Source organism: Cricetulus griseus, chromosome 2 (assembly GCF_003668045.3).
Source record: "Cricetulus griseus strain 17A/GY chromosome 2, alternate assembly CriGri-PICRH-1.0, whole genome shotgun sequence".
NCBI classification, from domain to species: Eukaryota; Metazoa; Chordata; class Mammalia; order Rodentia; family Cricetidae; genus Cricetulus; species Cricetulus griseus.
The window spans coordinates 307,977,267-308,001,893 of record NC_048595.1 but is presented as its reverse complement, the minus strand read 5'-3'; the positions used below and the strand labels follow the sequence as shown (position 1 = coordinate 308,001,893).

Below are 24,627 nucleotides of genomic sequence, written 5' to 3'. Positions count from 1 at the left end.
AAACTCATTAAAGAAAAAAATCAGCAAGAACATAATCATAAACATTTATTTACTAAACACAAAGACACAAGAGTATACAAAGAAAGTTCTACTGTAGCTTAAGTCACATATACTTATTGACTTCATTATCCCATTATCATCAAAAACAATTCATCTAGACAAAAATAAACAGAAAAATTGGGGAGTTAATTAGCATCATAAATCAAATGGACATAGCAGGTATCTGCAGAGCATTACACTACAACACAAAAGAATACAGGTTTTATTTTTTCTTATTGCTGTTCAAAGTAACTTTCTTTAAAATTCAACACATACTTAGACACAAAGCATGTCTCAATAGGTATGAGAAATTTTAAATAACATAAATCCTATCTGTCCGTTGTGGATTTAAGGAGGATGTAAACAACAGTAACAGAAGAAAGTATATGAATTAATGGATAATGAATGCCAATATTGAACAAAAAGTGGATCAAGATAGAAAGCAGGTTTCCAGATTCAAGTTCTGCTGCCCTGCTCGGGGACACCTGAGGCCCAGGGACTGCTAATGGGATCTGAACAGGATCCAACACACCCAGAAACTGCTAAGGCCCCGATAACAGCCCTGCCTCTAGCCACAAGAAGAGGGCAGATGTCAGAGTATTGGATCTGTTTGCATCTACCAGAATGTAACCTTGGTCCTGTACCTACTAGGAGAGGAAGAGACTCATGCTGCACACATCAGAAGAAAGGATGGGAAGAAGACAATATAAAAACACATTCAACAACAACAATAACAACAAAAAACCAATATGACACCACTGGAGACTAGGGAATCTACACCAGCAAGACCTGAACATCACAATGCAGATGAAGCAGAAGAGAATGACCTTAAAAACATCCTCATGAAAATGATAGAGAGAGCTTCAAAGAGGATATGAGAAAATCCCTTAAAGAAATGGAAGAAAAAGCAAACCAAAAATATAGGACATATCAACAAATCTTTCAAGGAAACACTTCAAGACCTAAAAACTGAAATAGAGACAATAAAGAAAGCACAATATGAGGAATGCTGGAAATAGAAAAGCTGGGTAAATGATCAGGAACTAAAGATACAAGCATAACCAACAGAATACAAGAGATGGAAGAGAGAATCTCAGGAGTTGAAGATACATTAGGAGAAATAGACTCATCAATCAAAGAAAATCTTACATGCCACAAATCCCTAAAACAAAATATCCAGGAAATTTGGGATATTGTGAAAAGACCAAACCAAAGAATAATAGGTATAGAGGAAGGTGAAGAAATCCAACTCAAAGGCACGGAAAACATATTCAACAAAATCCTAGAATAAAACTTCTCCAACCTAAAGAAAGACATGCTAATGAAAGTACAAGAAGCCTACAGAACACCAAATAGACTGGACAAACAAAAAAAGGTCTTGACACAAAATAATTAAAACCCCAAACATACAGAATAAAGAGAAAATATTTACACCAGCAAAGGAAAAAGATCAAGTACCATATAAAGGCAAACCTACAGAATTACACCCAACTTTTCCATGGAAACTCTGAAAACCAGAAGGTCCTGGAAAGATATTCTACCTACACTAATAGACCACGGATGCCAGCCCAGACTACTATACCCAGCAAAGCTTTCAATCAATATAGATGGAGAAAACAACATATTCCAGAGAAAAAGATTCCAAAAATACATATCCATCAATCCAGCCCTACAGAAAGTTCTGGAAGGCAAACTGCAACCCAAGGAAGTTAACTACAATCAGAAAAATATAGGTAATATATAATTCCACTTTACCAACAGCCAAAAGAAAAAAAGGAGTGGAAATCCACACATAATTTAACCACCACCACCAAATCCTAAACAAATAAGAATGAATAATAAATGGTCATTACTATCGCTCAATATTAATAGTCTTAACTTGCCTATAAAAAGACACAGGTTAGCAGAATGGATAAGAAGACAGAATCCATCCTTCTGCTGCATACCTGAAACACTCTTCAACTTCAAAGACAGACGGTACCTAAGAATTACAGGTTGGGAAAAGATTTTCCATCAAATGGACCCAAGAAACAAGCAAGGGTAGCAATCCTAATATACAACAATTTGGACTTTAAACTAAAATCAACCCAAAGAGATGAAGGAGGTCACTTCCTACTCATCACAGGAGAAATCCATCAAGATAAAGTCTTAATTCTGAACATTTATGCCCCAAATACAATGGCATACATGTTTATAAAAGAAACATTGCTAAAACTAAAATCACATATAAAACTGCACACACTTATACTAGGAGACTTCAACACTCCACTCTCACCACTGGACAGGAATTCGAGAAAAAAATCTTAACAAAGAAACAAAGGAACTAATAAAAGTTATGGCCCAATTGGGCTTAACAGACATCTATAGAACTTTCCATCCAAATACAAAACAATATACCTTCTTCTCACTGCCACATAGAACCTTCTCTAAAATCAACAACATAATTTGCAACATAGCAAGCCTCAACAGGTACAAGAAAATTAAAATACCCCCATGTATTTTATCAGACCACCATGCTTTTAAGTTAGAATTCAACAACAGCATGAATTGCAGAAAACCTACAAACTCATAGAAAGTAAATAATGCCCAATTGCACAATTTCTGGGTGGAGGAACGAATAAAAAATGAATTAAAGATTCCTAGAATTCAATGAGAATGTGGTTATAACATACCCAAACTTATGGGACACTTTGAAAGCATTGCTAAGAGGAAAGTTCATAGTGCTAAGTGCCCACATGAAGAAACAGGAAAATAATCACAATAGAGAATTAATGGCAGAAATCAAAGCTCTAGAACACAAAGAAGCCAATACACCCTAGGGGAGCAGACACCAAAATTAATCAAATTGAGGGCTGAAATCAATAAAGTGGAAACTAGGACAACAATACAAAGAATTAATATAACAAAGTGTTGTTTCTTTGAGAAAATCAACAAGATAAACAAACCTTTATCCTAACTTAGCAAACTGCAGAGAGTGAACATGCAAATTAATAAAATCAGGAATGAAAAGGGAGACATAACAACAGACACGGAGGAAATCCAGAGAATTATCAGGTCATACTTCGAAAATCTATATTCCTCAAAATTCAAAAAACCTCAAGGAAAAGGACAATTTTCTGGATAGATTTCACTTACCAAAATTACATCAAGAACAGATAAGCAACTTGAATAGACCTATAACCCCTAATGAAATAGAAGCACACATCAAAAGTTTCCCACCAAATAAATCCCAGGGCCAGATAGCTTCAGTGCAGAATTCTACCAGAAAGTCAAAGAACAGTTAACATATATTCCCCTCAAAGTATTCCACACAATTGCCAAACTCTTTTTACGGGACTACAAGTACCTTGGGACACAAGCCACACAAAAAGACAAAGCTAGGAAAGAGACCTATAGACCAATATCCCTCATGAACATTGATGGAAAAATAATAATATTCTGGCAAATCATATCCAAGAAAATATCATAGAAATCATCCACCATGATCAAGTAGGCTTCATCCCAGGGATATAAGGATGGTTCAACATATGAAAATCCATCAATGTAATCCACCATATAAACAGACTGAGAAAAAAAAACACATTATCATCTCATTAGATGCTGAAAATGCCTTTGACAAAATCCAACACCCCTTCATGGTAAAGGTCTTGGAGAGATCAGGGATAACAGGACTAAACTTCAACATAATAAAAGCAATATACAGCAAGCCGATAACCATCACCAAATTAAATGGAGAGAAACTCAGTGCAATTCCTCTAAAATCGGGGACAAGTCTGGCCACTCTCTCCATACCTCTTCAATATTGTCCTTGAAGTTCTACCTAGAGAAATAAGACAAAAAAAGGAGATCAAGGGGATACCAATCATTACAGGAGAGTACTTCCTGAACATTACACTAGTTGCAAAGACCGACACTGAGATCAACAATTGATAAATGGGACCTCCTGAAACTGAGAAGCTAATGTAAGGCAAAGGACACAGTCAGCATAACAAAACGGCAGCCCACAGACTGGAAAAAGGTATTCACCAACCCCTCAACTTACAGAGGGCTGATTTCCAAAGTATACAAAGAACTCAAGAAGCTTGTCTCCAAAACACCAAACAATTTAATTAAAAAAGTGGGGTACAGAACTAAATAGACAATTCTCAATAGATGAATCTAAAATGGCTGAAAAACACATAAAAAAGTGTTCAAAATCCTTAGCCATCATGGAATTGCAAATCTAAACAACTCTGAGATACCATCTTATTCCTGTCAGAAAGGCTAAAATCAAAAACACCAATGGTAGTTTATGCTGGAGAGAATGTGGAGAAATTCTCCACTGCTGGTGGGAGTGCCATCTTGCACAGCCACTTTGGAAATCAGTATGGTGACTCCTCAAGAAAATGGAAATCAGTCTACCACAAGAACAAGCAATTCCACTCTTAGGCATATACCCAAAAGAAGCACATTGATACAACAAGGACATCTGTTCAACTATGTTCACAGCAGCATTACTTGTAACAGCCTGTACTTCGAAGCAACCTAGATGTCCCTCGACTGAAGAATGGATAGAGAAAATGTGGCACATCTCCACAATGGAGTACTACTCTGCAGAAAGAAACAATAGAATACTGAAATTTGCAGGCAAATGGATGGAACTAGAAGAAACCATTCTGAGTGAGGTAACCCAGTCACAAAAAGACAAACATGGTATGTACTCACTCATATGTGGATTTTAGACATAGAGTAAAGGATTACCAGCCTATAATCCACACTGCAAGAGAAGCTAGTAAACAAGGAGGACACTAAGAGAGACATACGTGGTCCTCTGGAAAAGGGGAAAGGGACAAGATTTCCTGAGCAAATTGGGAGCATGGGGGAGGGGAGAGGGAACTAGGAGAATGAGAAGGGGAGAAGAGGAGGGATGAGGAAGACATGGTGTGGTAGCAAGGTTGAGTTGAGAGAAGAACAGAAGAGAGAGAGATAAGAGATAATTATAGGCTTAAAGAGAAATGTCTGGAGAGCTACAAAGATGACACCAACTAACAATTTAAGCAACAGAGGAGAGGCTACCTTAAATGCCCTCCCATGATAATGAGATTGATGACTGACTTATATGCCATTCTATAGCCTTCATCCAGCATCTAGTGGAATTAGAAGTAGCCAACCACAGCTAAGTAGTGAACTGTACTGGAATCCAGTTGCAGAGGACCAGTGTTTAGCAAAGGGGTCCATACCAGGCTGGTAAACCCCACAGAGACAGCTGCCCTGAACAATGGGGAGCTCTTGGTCCTCAGATTGATAGCTGGGTAACCAGCATGGGACCGATCCAGACCCCATGAACATGGGTTTCAGTGAGGAAACCTCGGAAAATCATGGTGCCTCTGTAGTAGATTAGTACTTATCCCTAGCATAGATGTGGACTTTGGGAGCCCAGGGGTGGGCAAAGGCCCTTTCCCAAAGGATATGATAGACTCTGGTGATCCCCTATGGAAGGCCTCACCCTCCCTTTGGTACAGAAAGGATATGTGATAGGTTCGGTTTTATTTGGGGGATGGTACGGGATGAAGGGATGGAGAGGGAACTGGGATTGACATGTGAAACAATCTTGTTTCTAATTCAAATAAAAAATCTGTAAAATAAGATAGAAAGCAAAATATAAAAAATAGAATTGAATGAAAATGAAAACAAAACATGTCCAAGCATATGGGACATATGAAGGAAGTTTTAAGAGACAACTTTATAGATTTAAGGATCTATATGAAAACACTGGAGAGATTTTAAATTGTGCTACAAAGATATACTAAAAAATATCATGCTGTTGATATAAAACAGAAACATCGATAAATGAAGTTAAACTGAAGTTCACACCTATGAACCCATGATTTTTGATAAAGAAATCAAAAATACACATTAATGAAATGACAACAGCTTCAGCAATTCAGTGTTGGTCAAACAGGATGGCTGCTTGATAAAGAGTGCCAATCAATTAATGCTACTACCGTGACAAAAAAATCAACTCCAAATAGATCAAGCACCTCAACTAAGACTAGATTTCCTAAATCTGACAGAAGAGAAGTGAAGAATAATCCTCGGATCACTTGTACTTTCAGAACCCAACACTGATAGCAGAGGCAAAAATAATGACAATTAATATAAATGGGATTCTAGGAAACTGAAAATCTCTGTGCCAAAGTACACCATTATAAAGAGAAACTGCCATGCTACAGAGACAAGATATTTACCAATTATGTATTTGATAAAGACTTAGTATCTAAAATCTCTAAAACAATGAAAAATAAATAAATATCAAGAAAACAACCCCTATTAAAGCAGAAATAAGCAGGAAGTTTTCAAAAGAAGAAACACAATTGACTAAGAAGCAATTTTAAAAATATTCATTATTTTCAGTCATCAAGAATATCAAAATTTCTTTAATATTTCATCTTACACCAGTTAGAAAGGCCAAGATCAGCATAGAAAACGACAGAACATGCTGCAAGGATGTTGGGTAAGGAGAATACTCATCCTTTGTCAGTCAGAGTGAAAACTTCTACATCCACTATGGATATCTATGACATGGTTCCTTAGGAAGTTAGGAATAGAACTACCTCAAGATCCAGCTATATCACTATATACCCCAAGGGCTCTACATATTAATTAGGACAGAGATACATGCACATTGATGCTTATTGCTCCTCTGATCATAATAGCCATAAACTGGAAACATCTAGATGCCTCAATTAAAGAATAGATAATTAAAATACAGTACTTTCACAAAATGGAATTTGAAATACAAAATTATGAAATTTGCAGGTAAATGGATAGAGATAGAAAATATCATTCTGAGTGAGATAATATAAGCCACCAAAACAAATACTATTTTTCTATTATATGTGTATATTAATTTCAGGTGTTTTTCAGGAGAAGTAAAATCTATATAACCACAGAGTTTTGGTACCTGTTAAGGGAATATATGGGGAGAAGTTCTCCTAAAGAAGGAGAAATAGAATAAATATATTGTTATGGTGAGGTAGGGGGACATTGGAGAGGGTGGGCTAAAATGGTATGGAGAAGTGAAAAAAAGGGGGAAGGCATATGGATAAGGGCAACTAACACTGAAGGCCACTTGAGGGGCCATATTGACATCTGATACTAACAAAGCTTATTAAAATGCATACATATATGAAAAAACAACTTAATAGAATCAATAAATAGGAGGGAACACAGTGCCTCAATTAAACATGCTACATCTCCAAGTGTTACCCCCCAATTCCAAGTATTACTTATATCTAGCTGAGTCTTTGGCCAGAAAGGCCCCATAGAAACCTGCAAACATATCAAGCTATTGCCAAGATTATTGTTTGGTCTGCACAAACTGATATTGCTGAAGACAATACTAAAAATGGCCATGTTACAACACACAGGGCGGTCACTAATTCTGTTAGAATTAGTGAGACAGGGAAATGGACATGTGGTTCCATTCCTAACCAAGAAGCTATCTGCAATTGGTATACATTAGTAAAGGACAAGCTCGTCTCCATTAGATTCAAATTATGTCTACTAACCACACTTCAGTTTAGGCCACATTCCCAGGAGGGGATGGCCAAAACTAAACTAACTCATTGCTATTTTATAGACTTCTTGCCTCATATAGCATTTTTTAGGTATACTTCTGTCTTACTGGTCTTTTGCTTATATATTTTCGTTTCTGAATTTCTGTTTTTGTGGATTTTTATTAATGTGGAAGGTTTTTTGTCTACTTTTGTTTTTATTTTAAAAGAGAGAAAGAAATGGCATGGAGGCCAATGGGTGGGTGGAGCATGGGGAGGAACTGGGAAAGGTGTGGATGAAAGTATGATTAGAACACATTTTACATAAACAAATATCTTCAATAAAAAGTAAAATGAGGATAATTAGCATCATTTCTTTGTCCTCTGATGGACATAGTGTGCTAAGGGTGCATACAGCCTCATAAGCTACTGCCAGATAGGTCACAACTAGGATATAAACTGCTTTTGATATACATATTCATGTTATATATAAATATGTGAATTTATATTGCAGAAGAGAGAAATGAATTTAAGAGGGAAAGACAAAGTAAGAATTTAATGTCATCATTGAGCCATCTATTTTTAATTCCGTGACTCAACAAAATTCCTTAGCAGTTAAATAATTTATTTTCATAGCATGCAGGCATACACATGCTTGATGATGCATTGTGAGAATACTGGCTGTTTTGTTTTTTAGGCCATATTTAGAAATACTGAAAAGACCAAAATATTAATTCTATAAAACTTTATTAATAAGAACTTCACAATATATTCTTTAATTTCTATTATAGCAGTTGAAATATAGAGTATAGGATTAGGCACAGCTTTGAGTAGCAAAAAACAGACTTAAGGCAGTCACTTGGTTTTATCATGAAAAAGACCAATCTATATTGAATGACTAGTAAGTCATTTTTTATCATTATCTGTTTCTAAAAGTCTTTTTTTGGAAGGGCAATAGAATATATGTGTAGATTTTACAGGTAGTCCGGAGGCAGGTGGGGATGGGAACAGGAGGGATCAGATTAGGGAGGGAGAGGTGGAGGGAGAGGGTATGGAGAGACTAAAATTGGGGATATTTGTGGGGGTAATTTGAAAACTTAGTAAAGTAGGAATTCCCTATAACCTAAGAGGGTGATCCTAGTGGAGACTCCTAAAAAAGGAGGATATGGAGGCTGAAACTGGCCAAATTCTGTAAATAGAAAAGGCTCCCAGTATTGGGACTAGTACACTACCCCTGCCACAAAACCCTCAACCTAAGATGTGCTAGGGCATTGGTGGCTCAGAGGTTGTAGGAGTAACATGTTTCAATTACTGGCCCATTTAAGGCTCACAGCACAAGAGGGGGTCCAAGTATGACACACTTCCTGGATGGCCAGGAACCAGAGGGCCACAGGCTTGACAGCCCAGAGACCTAGGATGGAACAAAACACAACTGGGATAAAAGTCAATGATTCCTAATGATATTCTTCTCTACTAATTGGTTGGTGTCTAGACCAATCATAATCAGAGTGTTAGGTTGATGGGAGCAATGAAGAGACCCAAAGCCAAACATTAGCTGGAGCTCAGGGAACACCACAAAAGAGTAGGAGAAATGATTGAAGCCGCCTGAGAGGTCAAGGATTCCAGGAGAACATGGTCAGCATAATCAATTAAGGCTCATAGGGGCTCACAGATACTGAAGCAGCAAACATGGAGCCTACAAGGGTCTTAACTAGGACCTCTGTATATATGTTGTGGTTGTTCAATGTGGGGATTTTGTGGAATTCCTAACAGTGGGAGTAGGTGTGCCTCTGACTCTTGCCTGCGCTTGGGACCATTTTCCTCCTACTGGATTGCCTTGTTGAGCCTTGACTATGAGGGTTGTGCCTAGTCTTATTGAATCTTGTTATGCTGAATTTGGTTGATTTCTCTGGAAGGAGCTGTGAATATTGGGGGAGGGCAACTGGAGAGGATGTGGTTATGATGTTCTACGTGAGGAAAGATTTAAAAAAAAAGAAAAAGAAAGACTTAAGTATGGATGGAATATATAGTTTTATGTATAAAATATGTATATTATCTCATGTATACTAATTACATAATATGTAACATAAAGTTTTACTTCATATAGATATATAATAAATAAACCATAAGCAATTTCAAATAAAAAGTTTGCTTCTTCTAAGTACCATGTCACAACTCTTGACTATTTTTGAATAGGTGTATTCTGATATATATATATATTATATATATATATATATATATATATTATATGTATGCATATGTATTTTCATATATATATATGAAAAATAAGCATTTTTCACACTGTACCCTGAGAAATTTTACTTAACAATGAGATTTAATCTGCTTGTTCCAGTTGTAAATATTTTATTTAGAAAAAATCATTTTACATATCAATACCCCCATTCCCTCTACCTCTCATCCTCCCATGTTCCCTCCCAACCCCCAAAACCACCCCCCACCAGCTACCCAAGGACGGTGAGGACTTCCATTGAGGAATCATCAAGTCTTTCACATCATTTGTATCTGGGCTGGAATAGTATCCTTCCATATGCAAAGGGCTCCCAAAGTCCTTTTGTGCACTAGGGATAAATACTGGTTCCACTGTTAGAGATCCCATAGTTTGCCCAGGACTCCTAACTGGCACCCACTTTCAGAGGGTTTGGTTCAGTACAATGCTGGTTCCCCAGCTTTACGGCTTGGGTCCATGTACTCTCACAAGCTCAGGTCACTTGGTTCTGTAGGTTTCTCCAGCAAGTTCTTGACTGCTTTGCTCATCCCTCCTCCCTTTCTAAAACTGGATTCCAGGAGTATGGATCACTGCTTAGCAGAGGGCAACTGCTTCTGTTTTCATCAGCTACTGGATGAAGGCTGTTCAGGGCCATGGTTTGCTTTTATGTTGGTTCCCTAGCTGTCAAGAGTGGGTTCCATGAGATCCTACTTTCTCAGGTCAGCTGTTTCTGCAGGCTTTCCCAGCGTGGTACTGACCCATTGGTTGGTACTCCTTCCTTTCTGGAACTGGATTCCTGGAGTTGGGCTCAGAGCTTAGCTGTGGATCTCTGCTTCAGCTTCTGTCAACTACTGGATGAAGGCTCTAGGATGGCATTTAGGTTGGTCACCGTTCTCAATATAGAAGGGTAGTTAAGGTAGCCTCTCCAGTATTGTTTAGGTTCCCAGTTGGGGTCATCCTTGTGGATCCGTGTACAATTCCCTAGTTCCATATTTCTCTTTAAAGCTATAGTGGCTCCCTCTATTGATATCTCTTTTCTTGTTCTCTTCTATTCCTCTCCCTACTCAATCTTCCAGAACCCTCATGATCTCCCTTTCTCCTCTTCTTCCTTCCTCTTCTACTACTTCCGCCCCTCATGTTCCAAATATGTTCAGGGGCTCTTGTCTTTTCTGCTTCAATAGGGCACTGTGTATGTCTCTATTACAGTCTTCCTTGTTTCCTTGCTTCTCTGGAGGTGTGGATTTTAGGCTGATAATGATTTTCTCTGTGTCTAATATCCATATATGAGTGAGTACATACCAAGTTTGTCTTTCTGTGACTGGATTATCTCACTTAGGATGGTTTATTCTAATTCTATCCACTTGCCTTCAAATTTCAAGATTCCATTGTTTTTCTTCATTGAGTAGTAGACCATTGTATAAATGTACCACATTTTCTGTATCCATTCTTCATTTGAGGATTTGTGGGGGCATCTAGGTTGCTTCCAGGTTCTGTCTATTACAAATAATGCTGCTATGAACATAGGTGAACAAATGTCCTTATTGTATGAATGTGTATCTTTTAGGTATATGCCTAAGAGTGGGATTGTTGGACCTTGAGGTAGACTGATTCCCAACTTTCTGAGTAATTGCCATATGATTTCCTAAGTGGCTGAACAAGTTTGCATTCCTACCAGTAGTGGAGGAGTGTTTCCCCTTTCTAGACATTCTCTCCAGCATGAACTGTCATTTCTGTTTTTGATTTTACCCATTCTTACCAGCGCAAGATGGTATCTCAGAGATGTTTTCATTTGCATTTCATGATGAGTAAGGATGTTGAGCACTTAATTGTCTTTCAGCCATTTTAGATACCTCTATTGAGAATTCTCAATTTAGTTTTGTTCCCCTACTTTTTAATTGGATTATTTGATGTTTTGGTGACTAGCTTCTTGAGTTCTTTGTATATTTTAGAGATCAGCCGTCTCTCTGATGTGGGGTTGGTGAAGATCTTTTCCCATTCTGTGGGCTGCTATTTTGTCTTGTTGACTCTGTCCTTTGCCTTACACAAGTATCTCAGTTTCAGGAGGTCCCATTCATTGATTGTCGATGTCAGTGTCTATGCTACTTGTGTTATGTTCAGGAAGTTGTATCTTGTAACAATTCATTCAAGGGTGCTTCCCACTTTCTCTTCTAAGAAGTTCCATGTGGCTAGATGTTGATTTCTTTGATCCATTTGGACTTAATTTTTGTTAGTGGCTATAGATACGGATCTATCTGCTATCTTCTACCCACCCGTTATGCCAAACCAGTTATGCTAGCACCATTTGTTGAAGATGTTTTCTTTTTTTCATTGTATAATTTTAGCTTCTTTGTCAAAAATCAGGTGTTTGTAGGAGTGTGGACTAAATCAGGGTTTTCAATTCTATTCCATTGGTTTACCTCTCTAATTTTGTGCCTATAACTCAAAAAAAAATTCAGTAGCTCTACTATATACAGATGATAAATGGGCTGAGAAAGGAATCAGAGAAACATCATTCTTTATAATAGCTACAATCAACATAAAATATCTTGGGGTAACACTAATCAAACAAGTGAAAGACTTGTATAGTAAGAACTTTGACTCTTTAAAGAAAGAAATTAAGAAGATACTAGAAAATGAAAAGATCTCCAATGCTGTTGGATAGGTAGGATCAACGTAGTAAAAATGGCAATCTTGCCGAAAGCAATCTAAAGATTCAATGCTATCCTCATCAAAATCCCAGCACAATTCTTCACAGACCTTGAAAGAATAATACTCAACTTTATATGGAAAAACAAAAGACCCAGGATAGCAAAAACAACCCTGTACAGTAAAGGAACTTCTGGAGGCCTCACCATGCCTGACTTCAAGCTCTATTATAGAGCTATATTGCCTATTTTTTTTTCTTTTTTGATGTTTTATTTGCTAAATTTTTCTAGAGATAGATCTATGGAGTATATGATCCTTCAAAATCCCTATTGATGTCATATCCCTGTTTTATCACAGGGTTTATCCTAGTAATATATCAAAATGTTATATACATATAAAAGGATGAAAGCTGCATTGTTTTCCTATTCCTCAACATAAATTACACAATTATCAATAGAAATATTTCAGTCTTGGATTTTTAATGTTTGTGCCTTGGAGTACTTGTCAAATTAAATCTTTAGAAGCAATGATCCCTTCTTCATTTCTGTAAGAATCTAGGAATAATTGCTTCTTCCTTGTTTTACAAACTGTGGCAAAAAAAAATCTTTGGATCCTATAAATTAGGTTTTAATATTTATGGCTGTTTTGAATATATTTATGAACAAGAACTTTCTTGATAAAATAATTAGTAAAGTTCCTTCAGGCAATGGAGAGAAAAAATGTATTTCTCTACAAAGGATTATAGAAAATTCATGACAAATGCACGAGAAAGAAGAATAAAAATGCAGAACTCTATCTCAGGCCCCAAAGAAATAAAGTACAAAGATCAAAATGAGGAAGCAGTTCTTGCTCATTAGGAAACGGTCGGGTAAGTTATCGTTTCTTTCCAAAATGTATGAGTTGTAGAATAATTGAGCATACCCAGCCATGCAGAATTACATTCCACAAGAAAATAGAAAACAGACCTAAAATAAATGTTACATAGCTTAAAAATATATCACCATGAACAGAAGTAATGATTTTATAGGAATAATAATAAATATCTCAAAAGTTAAAGGAAATATATCTAAACATTGTGCTTTGGTATAAGTGTACATTGATTTAGTTATAGTTTTTTTATTTGATAGAACAAACTGTCACTTTTGTTACTAGTAAAACACAGATCTGTACCTTTTAAATGTGTGTGTAAACTATATGTGATAAGGTGCTTTTATATACTAGCTAAACTAGTAATTTTTAAATATTTTAAAGCTTTTAAAGGAAACCATCACTGTTAAAGTAGTGAGCATCTTGTATTTTACACGAAGATTATATATGCTTTTAATCCAGGTAGTGTCAGCCGTATGACTTTTTTATTAGAGTAATATCAAATACACAGTTTTATTTAAGTTATAAAAAGTTGAATTTATAAACAAATGGAGAATTGTATAGGTTTTACAAAGTGTAATATTGCTCTCATTGCAAAAAAAAAAACTTTTATAGTATTTGGATAAAAGCCATCCCTAACACGCCAGACGTGATGAACTCTTCTCATTTTGATTTATATTTCCTTCATGATCAGAGATATTTAATCTTTTTCCCAGGGCATTCTTCTGCTGTGATTGCCGAAGGTTCCATGAAAAAATAATCGTCTAAATTTCAATCTATTATTTTGGGATTTGTTGCTGTATTGTGTTTGTTTCTTTTTCTGAACTGGAGTTCATATCAGGTGTATGTGCTACAAGTCTTGTGTCATGTCCCTTTTAGTGCTGTGATTGCTTTATTCTGTGAAGGCTTGGTGTTTGATATACTCACATTGTTTAATTCTTCTGCTGTCTGAGCTTTATTGTAATACACAAACAATCATTTCCAAACCAAAAGTCCAGGATGCAGTTTGCTCAATTTAATTGTAGGTCTATTATGTGTTCCAGGCATTTCACATCTAGGAAACAGACATTCTCCTTCTGCTTACTTACTCCATTCATTTTCCTGGTGGTTTATTGGAACTGACCTTTCAGGGTCTTCCTATATGAATGAAATCTCTCTGGAAGCATCCTCCCTCAGGAGAGTGTTTTATTAACCTTCTAGGAATTTTTCAGTTAAATCATATTGATAATCAAGATTAAGCTCACAGCTCCAATCATATCTGCCATGCAATCAACCCTAGTTGATTTAGCTTTGGAAACCATTTCCTCCTTTTATTTCTGAGCCCTCAGGCCTTTTCCTCCAATAAGATGGAAACTATCCAGTGCTGACTTCATCAGATAGTTCCTCTTCAGAGCCTTCAATGCCTTCATATCAGGCCTTCATTCTCTGTAAGCTACTGTTCAGGCACTAAGATGTTTTGTTAATTGTCAATCCAGTGAGAATTAATTGCCATTAAGAATATTGGAATTAAAAAATTTTAAATATGTAACTTGGTAAACCAGATAATGCTCATACTTAAACTTAAATATCATGTCTGATATTGTAGATATATTTGATAAGAAAACATAATACCACAAAGAATATTTCAGAAAGATTTTCATTTTTTCCTTTTGTTGGATTTAATTGAAACATTTTACCTTCATTATTTTTAAGCATTTTTCTCAATACCCTAATTTTCTTTGTTTCTTTAATGTTGACATTGCTATGATTTCCTCTGTAATAGTTTATTTGGGGTTATTTTCTTTGTTCACAAAATTTTCTGAGCCAACATTATTCAAACTAGCTTACCATACCCTTCTTATGAAATAAAAACAGTTAAAAAATAGCTAATTTTCTTTTTGCCACATGAACAAGATGTACTTCAAAAAACTGAGCCTTCATTTTTATGTATATTCATTTGCTCATCTTAGACGTAAGAATAATATTCGGTCCAGGCTGGCTGGAAATTTTAAGAGCTGAGCAGATTACCCTGGACCTCATGCTGTCCTGTATCAGATTCCTAAGGGCTGGAACTGAAGGTATGTACCTTGACTCAAACATTATTTGGGGAGACTCTGGAGGCCTCAGTAGCTTGAATCTAGAACAAGGTGAGTACTCTGCTACTGAGCTATTGCCCCAGCTCAATTTTTCATTAATGAGGTGATAAATATTGTGATTAAATATTAAAACAAATATTTATATGTTTACCTGCTGAAGTAGGCTCTTCTTCATCTGATGCTATATTAAAGGGAGGAAGGTGACATGGACAGAAAAAGAGGTTGATGTGGACAAAGGTAGGGGAAGGGAAAGGAAAAGAAAGAAAATTTCAACATTAGTATGTTTCACACTTTTAAATAATCACAAGTCAAAATCTAATAAATTTGCATGAACTAGAAATTTTTCTTTCCTTAATGGAATTAACTTGTAATTAATTTATAAGGAAATTTAAATAGATATACACATTATTAAATATATGTATTTATTATAAAGTGCCATTTTCTTGTCCTAATTTACTGTTGTTTCTTCCTTTTAATTTTGCAAACAAGAATGACTTTAGTTAGTTCATGTAGTTTTAAACATTTTTCTAAGGTATAAGTCATATATGACACACAGATCCTGGGACCAGGCCCCCAGGAGTTGACAAATTCTGGAGAGGAGGCAAGCAGTAGGCAAGGGAAAAAGTAAGCCAAACCATGGTAGTGGTGAGAATATTGCCATCTGACTAACTAGGAGTCAGAATGCTTCTGTCTTATACAGAATTCAGTAAGCAGGAATAGATTCATGTTGTTCCAAAACACAGATCATAGTATTTCTGTTTCTGGACATGTGTTTATTTTTTTTTCTTCTGCACATCTTGAGTTATAAGTTTAGTCACCATTGATAAATAGAGTTATCTTTTATAATATATTTTTTTTACTCATTAACCACATAACTCAAATTTGAAGAATCTAGAGGCATACGACAGTGTTCTCAGGCCGGTAGTTCTTGTGTCTTCAGGGACCCAAGATAGAGAGAAAATCTCCAAGCCAGCCTGGACAGATTACCCTGTCTTAAGCAGTGTAATATTATCACTTAATGGCCAGAACATCAGTGAAAAATCCTCAGGCCAATGTTGTTGCAGTTATTATTCAAATTCTGGAATAATTCAGTGTTTTGCATTTTATATTTTTATGCATGTTTTCATATGTTTAATCTTGACATTCTTTTGTTCATAAGACACTACAATGGCCATGAATGAGCTAACTTTTCTAAGAAAGAGTAACACCTCAGTGTTTTGTTGTTGTTGTTTAAATGTATTTTTTAATTTTTAGAACAATCTTATTATACATATGAATCTCAGTTCCCTCTCCTTCCCTTGGGGATTCAATAAAGTCTGTCATACCACTTGAGGCAGTACAAAGGCCCTCCCTCCCAGCTATATCTATGCTGGGCAAGGTATCTCTCTGCAGGGGATGGGCTCCAAAACCAAGTTCATGCAACAGGGATAAATACTGGGTTCCCTGCTTGTGGCCCCACAAACTGCCCAAGCCACCTAACTATACCCACATTCAGAGGGCCTAGTTTAGTCCTATGCAGATTCTTCAGTTGTCAGTCCAGAGTCAGTGAGCTCCTACTTGCTCAGGTAAGCTATTTCTGTGAGTTTCCCCATCATGGTCTTCACCCCTTTGCTCACTTCTCCCTCTCTATGGTTGGACTCCTGGATTTCAGTTCAGTACTTAGATGTGCATGCCTGCATCTGCTTCTATCAGTTATAGTTAAAGGTACTATGGTGACAATTAAGTTAGTCATCACTCTTATTACAGTTATAGTTGATACCCTCTCCACTATTGCTTAGATTCTTAGCTGGGGTCAGGTTTATGGATCCCTCATCATGGAAATGCAAATTAAAACAACCCAAGATACCATCTACACCTGTCAGAATGGCTAAGATCAAAAACACTAATGAAAGTTTATACTGGAGAGGATGTTGATTAAGGGGAAAACTCCTCCATTGCTGGTGGGAGTGCAAACTTGTACAGCTGCTTTGAAAATCAGTATGGCGGTTAATCAGGAAAAAGGGGATCAATCTAACTCAAGACCCAGGAATATCACTCTTTGGCATATACCCAAAGGATACACCCTCATACCACAAATTCATCTAGGTTCATAGCAGAATTATTTGTAATAGCCAGAACCTGAAAGCAACTTAAATACTCTTAACCAAAGAATGCATAAAAAGAATGTGATACATTTACACACTGGAGTACTAATCAGCTGTAAAAACAATGACATCTTGAAACTTGCAGGCAAATGGATGGAGCTAGGAAAAAAATCCTGAGTGAAGTAACCCAGGACCAGAAAGGCAAATACAGTATATACTCAATCATAAGTGAACATTAGACATAAATCAAAGCATATCCAGTGTATAGACCACAACCCTGGGTCTTTGTCATGTAGCTGTGTTGGCTTTATAATTTTTGCCAGTCCCATGAGATATGGCTGTGCCATCAATCCCTTTTTAATTTTCAACTTAAGGTTCCATAGATCTTGTTGTATGGCATGTAGGGCATTTCTCAGTATTTGGATTATGATTGGAGGGGCAAGAATAAAAATAAGCAAGACTCCCAAGATTATTCCAAATATATGGTTCACTTTGTTTTCTATTCAATTAAAAGCCATTGAAAACAGCAAAAATTTTATTCTATATGATAGAACATGATTATTGAATCCCACTGATTCAATACCAAGTTGATTTTTTTCTAAACAAAGATTATAGTGCACATCCAAATCAATCTTAACATCCTGTAAGCCATTTTCCCACTCCTTCTTCTTCCCCAAGCAGTCAAGCATATAATTCAGTCATTAACATGTCCCACACATACTTCAATAATCAGTAATAATAGATGATACCACGAGACATGCTTGTTTGTTTGTTGAGATAACTTCTCACTGTCTACCCAAGACTGACCTGGAATTCTATGTATTGTAAATTGGCCTTGAACTCACAGACTTGAAGTGATCATTCTTCCTGAGGTCCCTGCTCCAAGTGTAGGAATTAGAGGTATAAACCATGGCACCCAGATTTATGAATGGAAATTTTAAAGAATGGGTAAAGATAATTTTCTTATGTGTTCTTCAGTCCACTTAGGGCTATACACAGTATAAAAGTACACACACACACACACACACACACACACACACACACACACACACACACACATCCTACAACCCTGGAGCAATTCCGGACCTCCTTGTCAAACTAATTACTTAGAATCCTTTTAAATGGCACTAATTTGTAGCAAGATAGAAATATTGACATGCAATATTACCATATGGTTATATAAACCATAGTTCATTAAAGTATTAATCATCTAGATTCCTGCTTTGAATGTGGAGGTGTTTGAGAGCAGTGAGACTACAAACCAATAATCTAATGTTGTGTGGATGTTGGAAGAGAAGACAGAAATGAAATAGTGAAAAGCCAAGTTCTCATGAGTAACTTCACAATTCCTCATACAATCTACCTATTTACCTTTGTATTCCCCCACACACATTCTGGGCAGAGCTATGTCTGCTCAGTGCATAGGAGCAATTTGCCCAGAATGTTACCATTGAATAATATGTCAAAAGCCACTAGTACTGCACTTGATATGTGATATTAAAAAAAAAAAACTAAGTTGAATGCCATATAAAGTAGCTTTATCCCTACTTGATTTGTTAACCACTGTATCCTGTGTAGCCAGGAAATGTTCTCCACTCTTCCCATTGAAGTCCCAACTCCACTGGGTACACTTGAAACAAGCTTGCTTTGTGTTCCTACAGTGCTTTGCACTCCTATTTTGGCTTGCCTCATTGGCACATAAAGAAATAGAGGCAGCAAATATGGTTGGCACACATGATATTGAAAATATAAATATTTAAAAAGTTGTTTCCTGCTTCATCATGTCCAAAATATACCATAATGGATTCACAGGAGAAAATTACTGGCAGCTTCCTAATTCATTGGTAGGAAAATGTCCAAAAGTCTTGTCGTAGAGCTGACTTATACTGGTCATTGCAAATATCTAGAGATTTAAATAGATAAAAGTAAATATGCTTTTTAATGTTACATGATTAAATACATTTAATTCACATGGCAACTAATAGTTGAAGATTAGTGAGGTTACAAAGGTTTAAAAATTTGTCAAAACCTTGATGTTAGAATTTGACGTGGTATCTGTTTGAATTAAAAACTGTTTTCTTTCCTTATACATTATTGTTAAGCAAAGGCTGATTCAATGCCTCCTCAGAAAACAAGGAGAACAACAAATGACAAAGAGTCTATTGAAATTTGTTCACTACCATTTACAAATTGGGACTTGAAATGAGAACTGACCAAATTCCTGATAATGTCAACTGGCCTTCAGCCAAAGCAGGAATGAAGTGAAAAAAGAAGTCTAACATTGGGAATGAGGTTATAAGTCTTTTGGGGGGAAGTTTTCCATGCCTATTACAGTGCAGGTATATAAATAGAAAAGAGAAGACCTGGCTATAGTTATACAGAGCATGGAAAGACAATGATACCCAAGAATGGAGTAGTAGAATTGCCAAGGTATTAACTCTATTGTGAAAGTATAAGCCAGGGCATTTCAAAGTATCCAGAAAGTCCACAAAAAGGCAAGTATAAACTTGATTACTGTTGTTGTTGGATTTGACTTCATTTAAAACTAATATTTAAAATATTAGGAAGTGGGCATGACAGTGATGATGCATGCCTTTCATTCTGGCACAAGGAGGAAAAGGCAAGTGGATCTATGAGTTTGAGGCCAGCCTGGACTACATAGAGAAAGTTGCAGATAGCCAAGGGTACACACAAAAACCTTGTATTGACTAATTTTTAAAAATGTAGGAAGTTTTCTCTACTTATATTTGACCTTGACATTCCTTAAAGTATGTTTAAAACAAGGGGATTGTATAAAATTACGAAGTACAGAATATTGCATAGGGTTTTATTTCTGTGCATCATTTTCCTTGATTTCCCATAATATTTAGGTATAATTCAGTAGTACTCATAATTTTAATATTCACATGTTCACCAAGACCTATATATAAAGCTAAGTATTTGTGTTAGGTCATTTAACTAATTTGTAGTTATTTATTTGTGTAAAAAGGCCTCTGTGTAGGTCACTGAGCAAAACATCAAAAATAAAGAGGTGGTAACTCAAGTTCCATAATAAAAATAATCCACAAAATTTATATCAGCAGTCCAAGTAATGTTATTTCCAAGGAACTTGCATCATGGAAAGTATTTTCATGCTATCTACATGCCTCATGTTCTTCCCAGTTGCTTCTTAGAGTCATAAAAATCAGTGGTTAATAAAGATGTGGACCTGACTCCAGTTTAGTTCTTGAAATTAAAACACAAACCAAAGGGAAAAACTTGTTAAATAATTGTTGTTCAACCCAACTCTTAGATGCACTGCAATTTGGGTGATGTTAGGAAGACAGACAGTAAAGATACATTTGACATTCATGAATTAGCTAAGTAAAGATCTTTTCTCAAGCATACAAAACCCCCTTGTTGTTTGTTAAAATGTTGTAACATTTTACATATCTTTTGAATTTGAATTTTGGGTGTTATCCCAGGCTACTGCATTTTTAAAAATCTCTGCAGGTGTCTTTTTTCAATACTACATTTTAAAATGATGGCTGTAGAACATCAAAGTTGATTAACTGGAAATAAGCCATGGGTCCAGTTAGTGCAAATATCATGGGTCCAGTTGGTGCAAATATCATAGTAAGTTACAATCAGAAAAAGTAAAATAAAGTAAAATCACTTTGAAATGTATAATGTGATTCTCTCTTTTTTTCTTGTAATATATGAACTCTAGAATTGACAGAGACATCTGGCTACCTGGACAGTCACCCAAAGTTCCTCTGTAATGTTGGGGCATCCATCTTCAGCCTATAGGCCACAGTGTGTCTGGCACACTTCTCCATTTCAAAAGGAACCCTTCAGTACTGTCTTGTTTTGTAAGTTCAGCAGTCAGTTTCTTGTGGGTCCTGAATGTCCAGTTTATACAGCAACAAACAGTCCAGGCAAGAGCAGCTTCTTGCCCAAATGGCTAATCTTGCCATGTTGAAAGCAAACTCAATTACGAGTTTCTTCAATAATTGGTGTGCCAGGAGCAGTTTTGTCTCACTACCAAGGTAAACCCTATACCATTTAAATGCCATATTTCTGTAGGTCTTTGAAAGGTTTGAAGAATACCTAGCCATCTCTAATACATCTCTGGATATCTAGAAAACCTAACTAACTAATTATAAGTTCTGACTATTATAGGTAACTATATAACCTGTATTTAATTATGTATATCATTTTAAAAGATCTGTGTAAACAGAATACCTCAACAAGAGAAGACATACATATCACAAAATTGACCTTAAAATTGTATCAATAAATGACAATCCATACCAATGCAAAGTATTCATTCCTATATCCTATTCCATTTTTTTCCTTTAAAAAGAGATTGACTATGCTCATTACTATTTACAACCAACCCCATTTAAATGAAAACAAACATTTATAAACAATATTTGGGGATTTGGACGTAGTTCCTTCTACATTGACTCCTGCTGATTGGGGGCGATGTTTATACCTTAGGGATAATGATAAAACATAGAAATCTGACCAAGTCCTTATTTATGTAGTCTGTGAGGGTGTATCATCTCAGCTTTAGAGGGTCTTGCTTGATCAAACCATATTAGACTTGAAGAAATCCACAGCTTTTGATTTTCTGTGGAAACACAAGTAAAAACTTTTTTTTTCAAGTAGCCTGTCCTTAGTCTTAAATTCTGAAGTCAAAGCATTTTTAAAATGTATTAAGTTGGATTAATCTAGCAGCATTTATAATCAAATGTATTTTAGCAGCAGTAAGTCTTTCCTTGGTAATCAAACAGTTTAAAGACAACAATATGGCATATAGTATCCAGATTCTCTGTGTATTTTTTATCTTTAGGTGGCTTTTTTACTATTCAACTTTTACTTACTTTTGTTTCTTTTTTTTTTTTTTTGAGACAGGGTTTCTTTGTGGAAATCTGCCTGCCTCTGCCTCCTGAGTGCTGGGACCAAAGGCATGTGCCACCAATGCCTTTCCTTTCTATTTCCTCCTGTTACTTTTTCTTTTCACAAGCCTACATATATTTTTAAATGCAGTATAAACCTTTAAAAGGTTTTCTTCATCTGTATCTGTCTTTATCATCTTGGGAGTGCCCAGTCTAAACCCCAAGATTGCCAGGACGGCACCAGCATATGGAAGCTGCTCTGATGCCTCTCAGTGGCCCGACAGGGCAGGCTGTGGTGGCAGGTTTCCCTCTTTCTCGGAGAACCTTGGGGTATGGGGTCATCCCACTTCTGACACCATCCTGTTACGATAAATCTTTCTGCCAAAAGCTGCCAGAGTTCTGCCCGCCATGTGGATGGACAAAATAATACAGAGACATACCAGGTACAAATGCTGCTTGGCCAATGTCTAGGATCTCTCATCTGCTAGCTCAGTCTTAATTATCATAAATCTATGTATTTTATAAGACTTACCTTATCAGACGCCTTCCATTGGCATTGCCCCTTAACAGTGCATCACATCATGCCGCTGGAGGATGAGTGGAGGGGAAAAGGGACCTCTTCCTGTTTCTCCTTGCTTAAATATGAGTCTCTTTGCTATGTCACTTCCTGCCTGGACCATCACTTCTCTACTACATTTCCCAGAATCCTCTTTGACTCCTTGTTCCATCTAACTGTCTAACTTGCTGCTTCATTGGCCAAACAGTACATTATTTATCATCCAGTAAGATAAACACATACAACTTCTCCCATCAGCATAGTGTTTAGAAAATAATGTCCAGGATACCAATATCTTCTTTTTAGCACAGAAGAAAATTATTTTGTCTGATACTGGATGAATCTCCACCCTCAGATACAGAAGACTAAATTTGGCAAGATTTGCCAACAACATTGTGTAATGAGAAGTCTACTGATGTCCGCCTGGGGAGAAGCAGCTGGTAGGGAAGTGCTTTCATTTTTCTGAGAAACTGTCTGTAATATATCTTTCATCTTCAGACTCTCCCTTTTTGTCCTTATATTGACAATCAGGCCTATAGAGACCTAATGAGTTATCAAATACCTTAAAATCATCATTTATGCTTTCTTTAAAAGAAGACTCACTAAAAATAATAATTCTATGATGTAATCTATTATATTTGTATGCTAAACCATTTATAGTGATTTATTAGATATTTATGTTTACAGAAATTCAGTTATAAATAAAACAATTTTTAAAGCCTGTAATTGTCTATGTAAAGATTAACATATTCAATGATATACTCTGGTGATATTTCAAAATATTTCATTCAGTGGGTTGGAGAATATAAATATACATATAGCTATGATTATCTTATATGAAATTATATGGGTGTTGTGTGTATATTATTAAGAAAAAGACAAATAATCACTTCAAATTTAAACTTGATTAGCCAACTTCAGAAACATATGGAACTATCTACTTGGTGATCCTGTGGAACCAGTGAACCATACAGACCATGAATTCTGATGCAAAAAAACTACATTCTATACTGTTTGTTTAGCCTACTATTCAGGTTAACCCTAATCAGTTTCAATGTTTACTCATAAAATTATTCTGGAATGCATAAAAAATTATTGGAGGCAGTTGAGACCAGAACTAGATAAAACTCAGGATCCCAGAACTCACCAGCATGTATCAATATAATAGACCTACTCACTTTTTTTCCAAAATAATCTAGTATGAATATGTTTAAGAAGTAGGAGAGTACCTAGAAGAAGCAGGAGAACTTCACTGGAAGACTTTTTTGCTTGCCTACATCCACTCCCCCACCCACACACATTCTCTTCTCTTCTTTCTTCTTAGGTACCAACTGTGAAGTACAGTAACTACTCAAACATAGTTGTCTGTATATTACACTAATAATCTCTCGTGCAAAACACATGAACTTCTTCATTGGAAATACTTTTGTCTTTTTGTGTTTTAAGCAATTCTCTTTGTACTTTTTGTCCTTTTAAGCAGTTTTGATTTTAACTGAGCTTTATTACTTGGATAGTTTGTTGATAAAACTCTTCTATAGCCAATGTGACTTTACATCAGGTAGAGAAACCTCATTAAAAAATATAATGTAGATATTATTCTATCAAGCATTTTTAAATGGATACTGATCAACTCATAGTCACTTAGAAATTTTGTTTACTATAGCATAAATTTAGTTAATTTTACAACAAGAATGCTTTTAATTATATAATTAAAT

The 24,627-nt window shown here is 36.0% G+C and overlaps 1 protein-coding gene across 2 annotated transcripts in view; it reads right to left on the bottom strand.

The window, feature by feature from the left end:
- Edil3 (EGF like repeats and discoidin domains 3) overlaps positions 1 to 24,627 on the bottom strand; it is a 449,920-nt gene that overhangs the window by 267,807 nt on the left and 157,486 nt on the right. The window contains exon 3 of one of the 2 annotated variants that reach the window (XM_027401777.2): positions 15,541 to 15,570. The exons of the other annotated variant lie outside the window; for it this stretch is intronic. Within the exon in view, the coding sequence (XP_027257578.2) occupies positions 15,541 to 15,570 (30 nt within the window). The remainder of the gene's footprint in view (positions 1 to 15,540; positions 15,571 to 24,627) is intronic. 2 annotated transcript variants of the gene reach the window in all.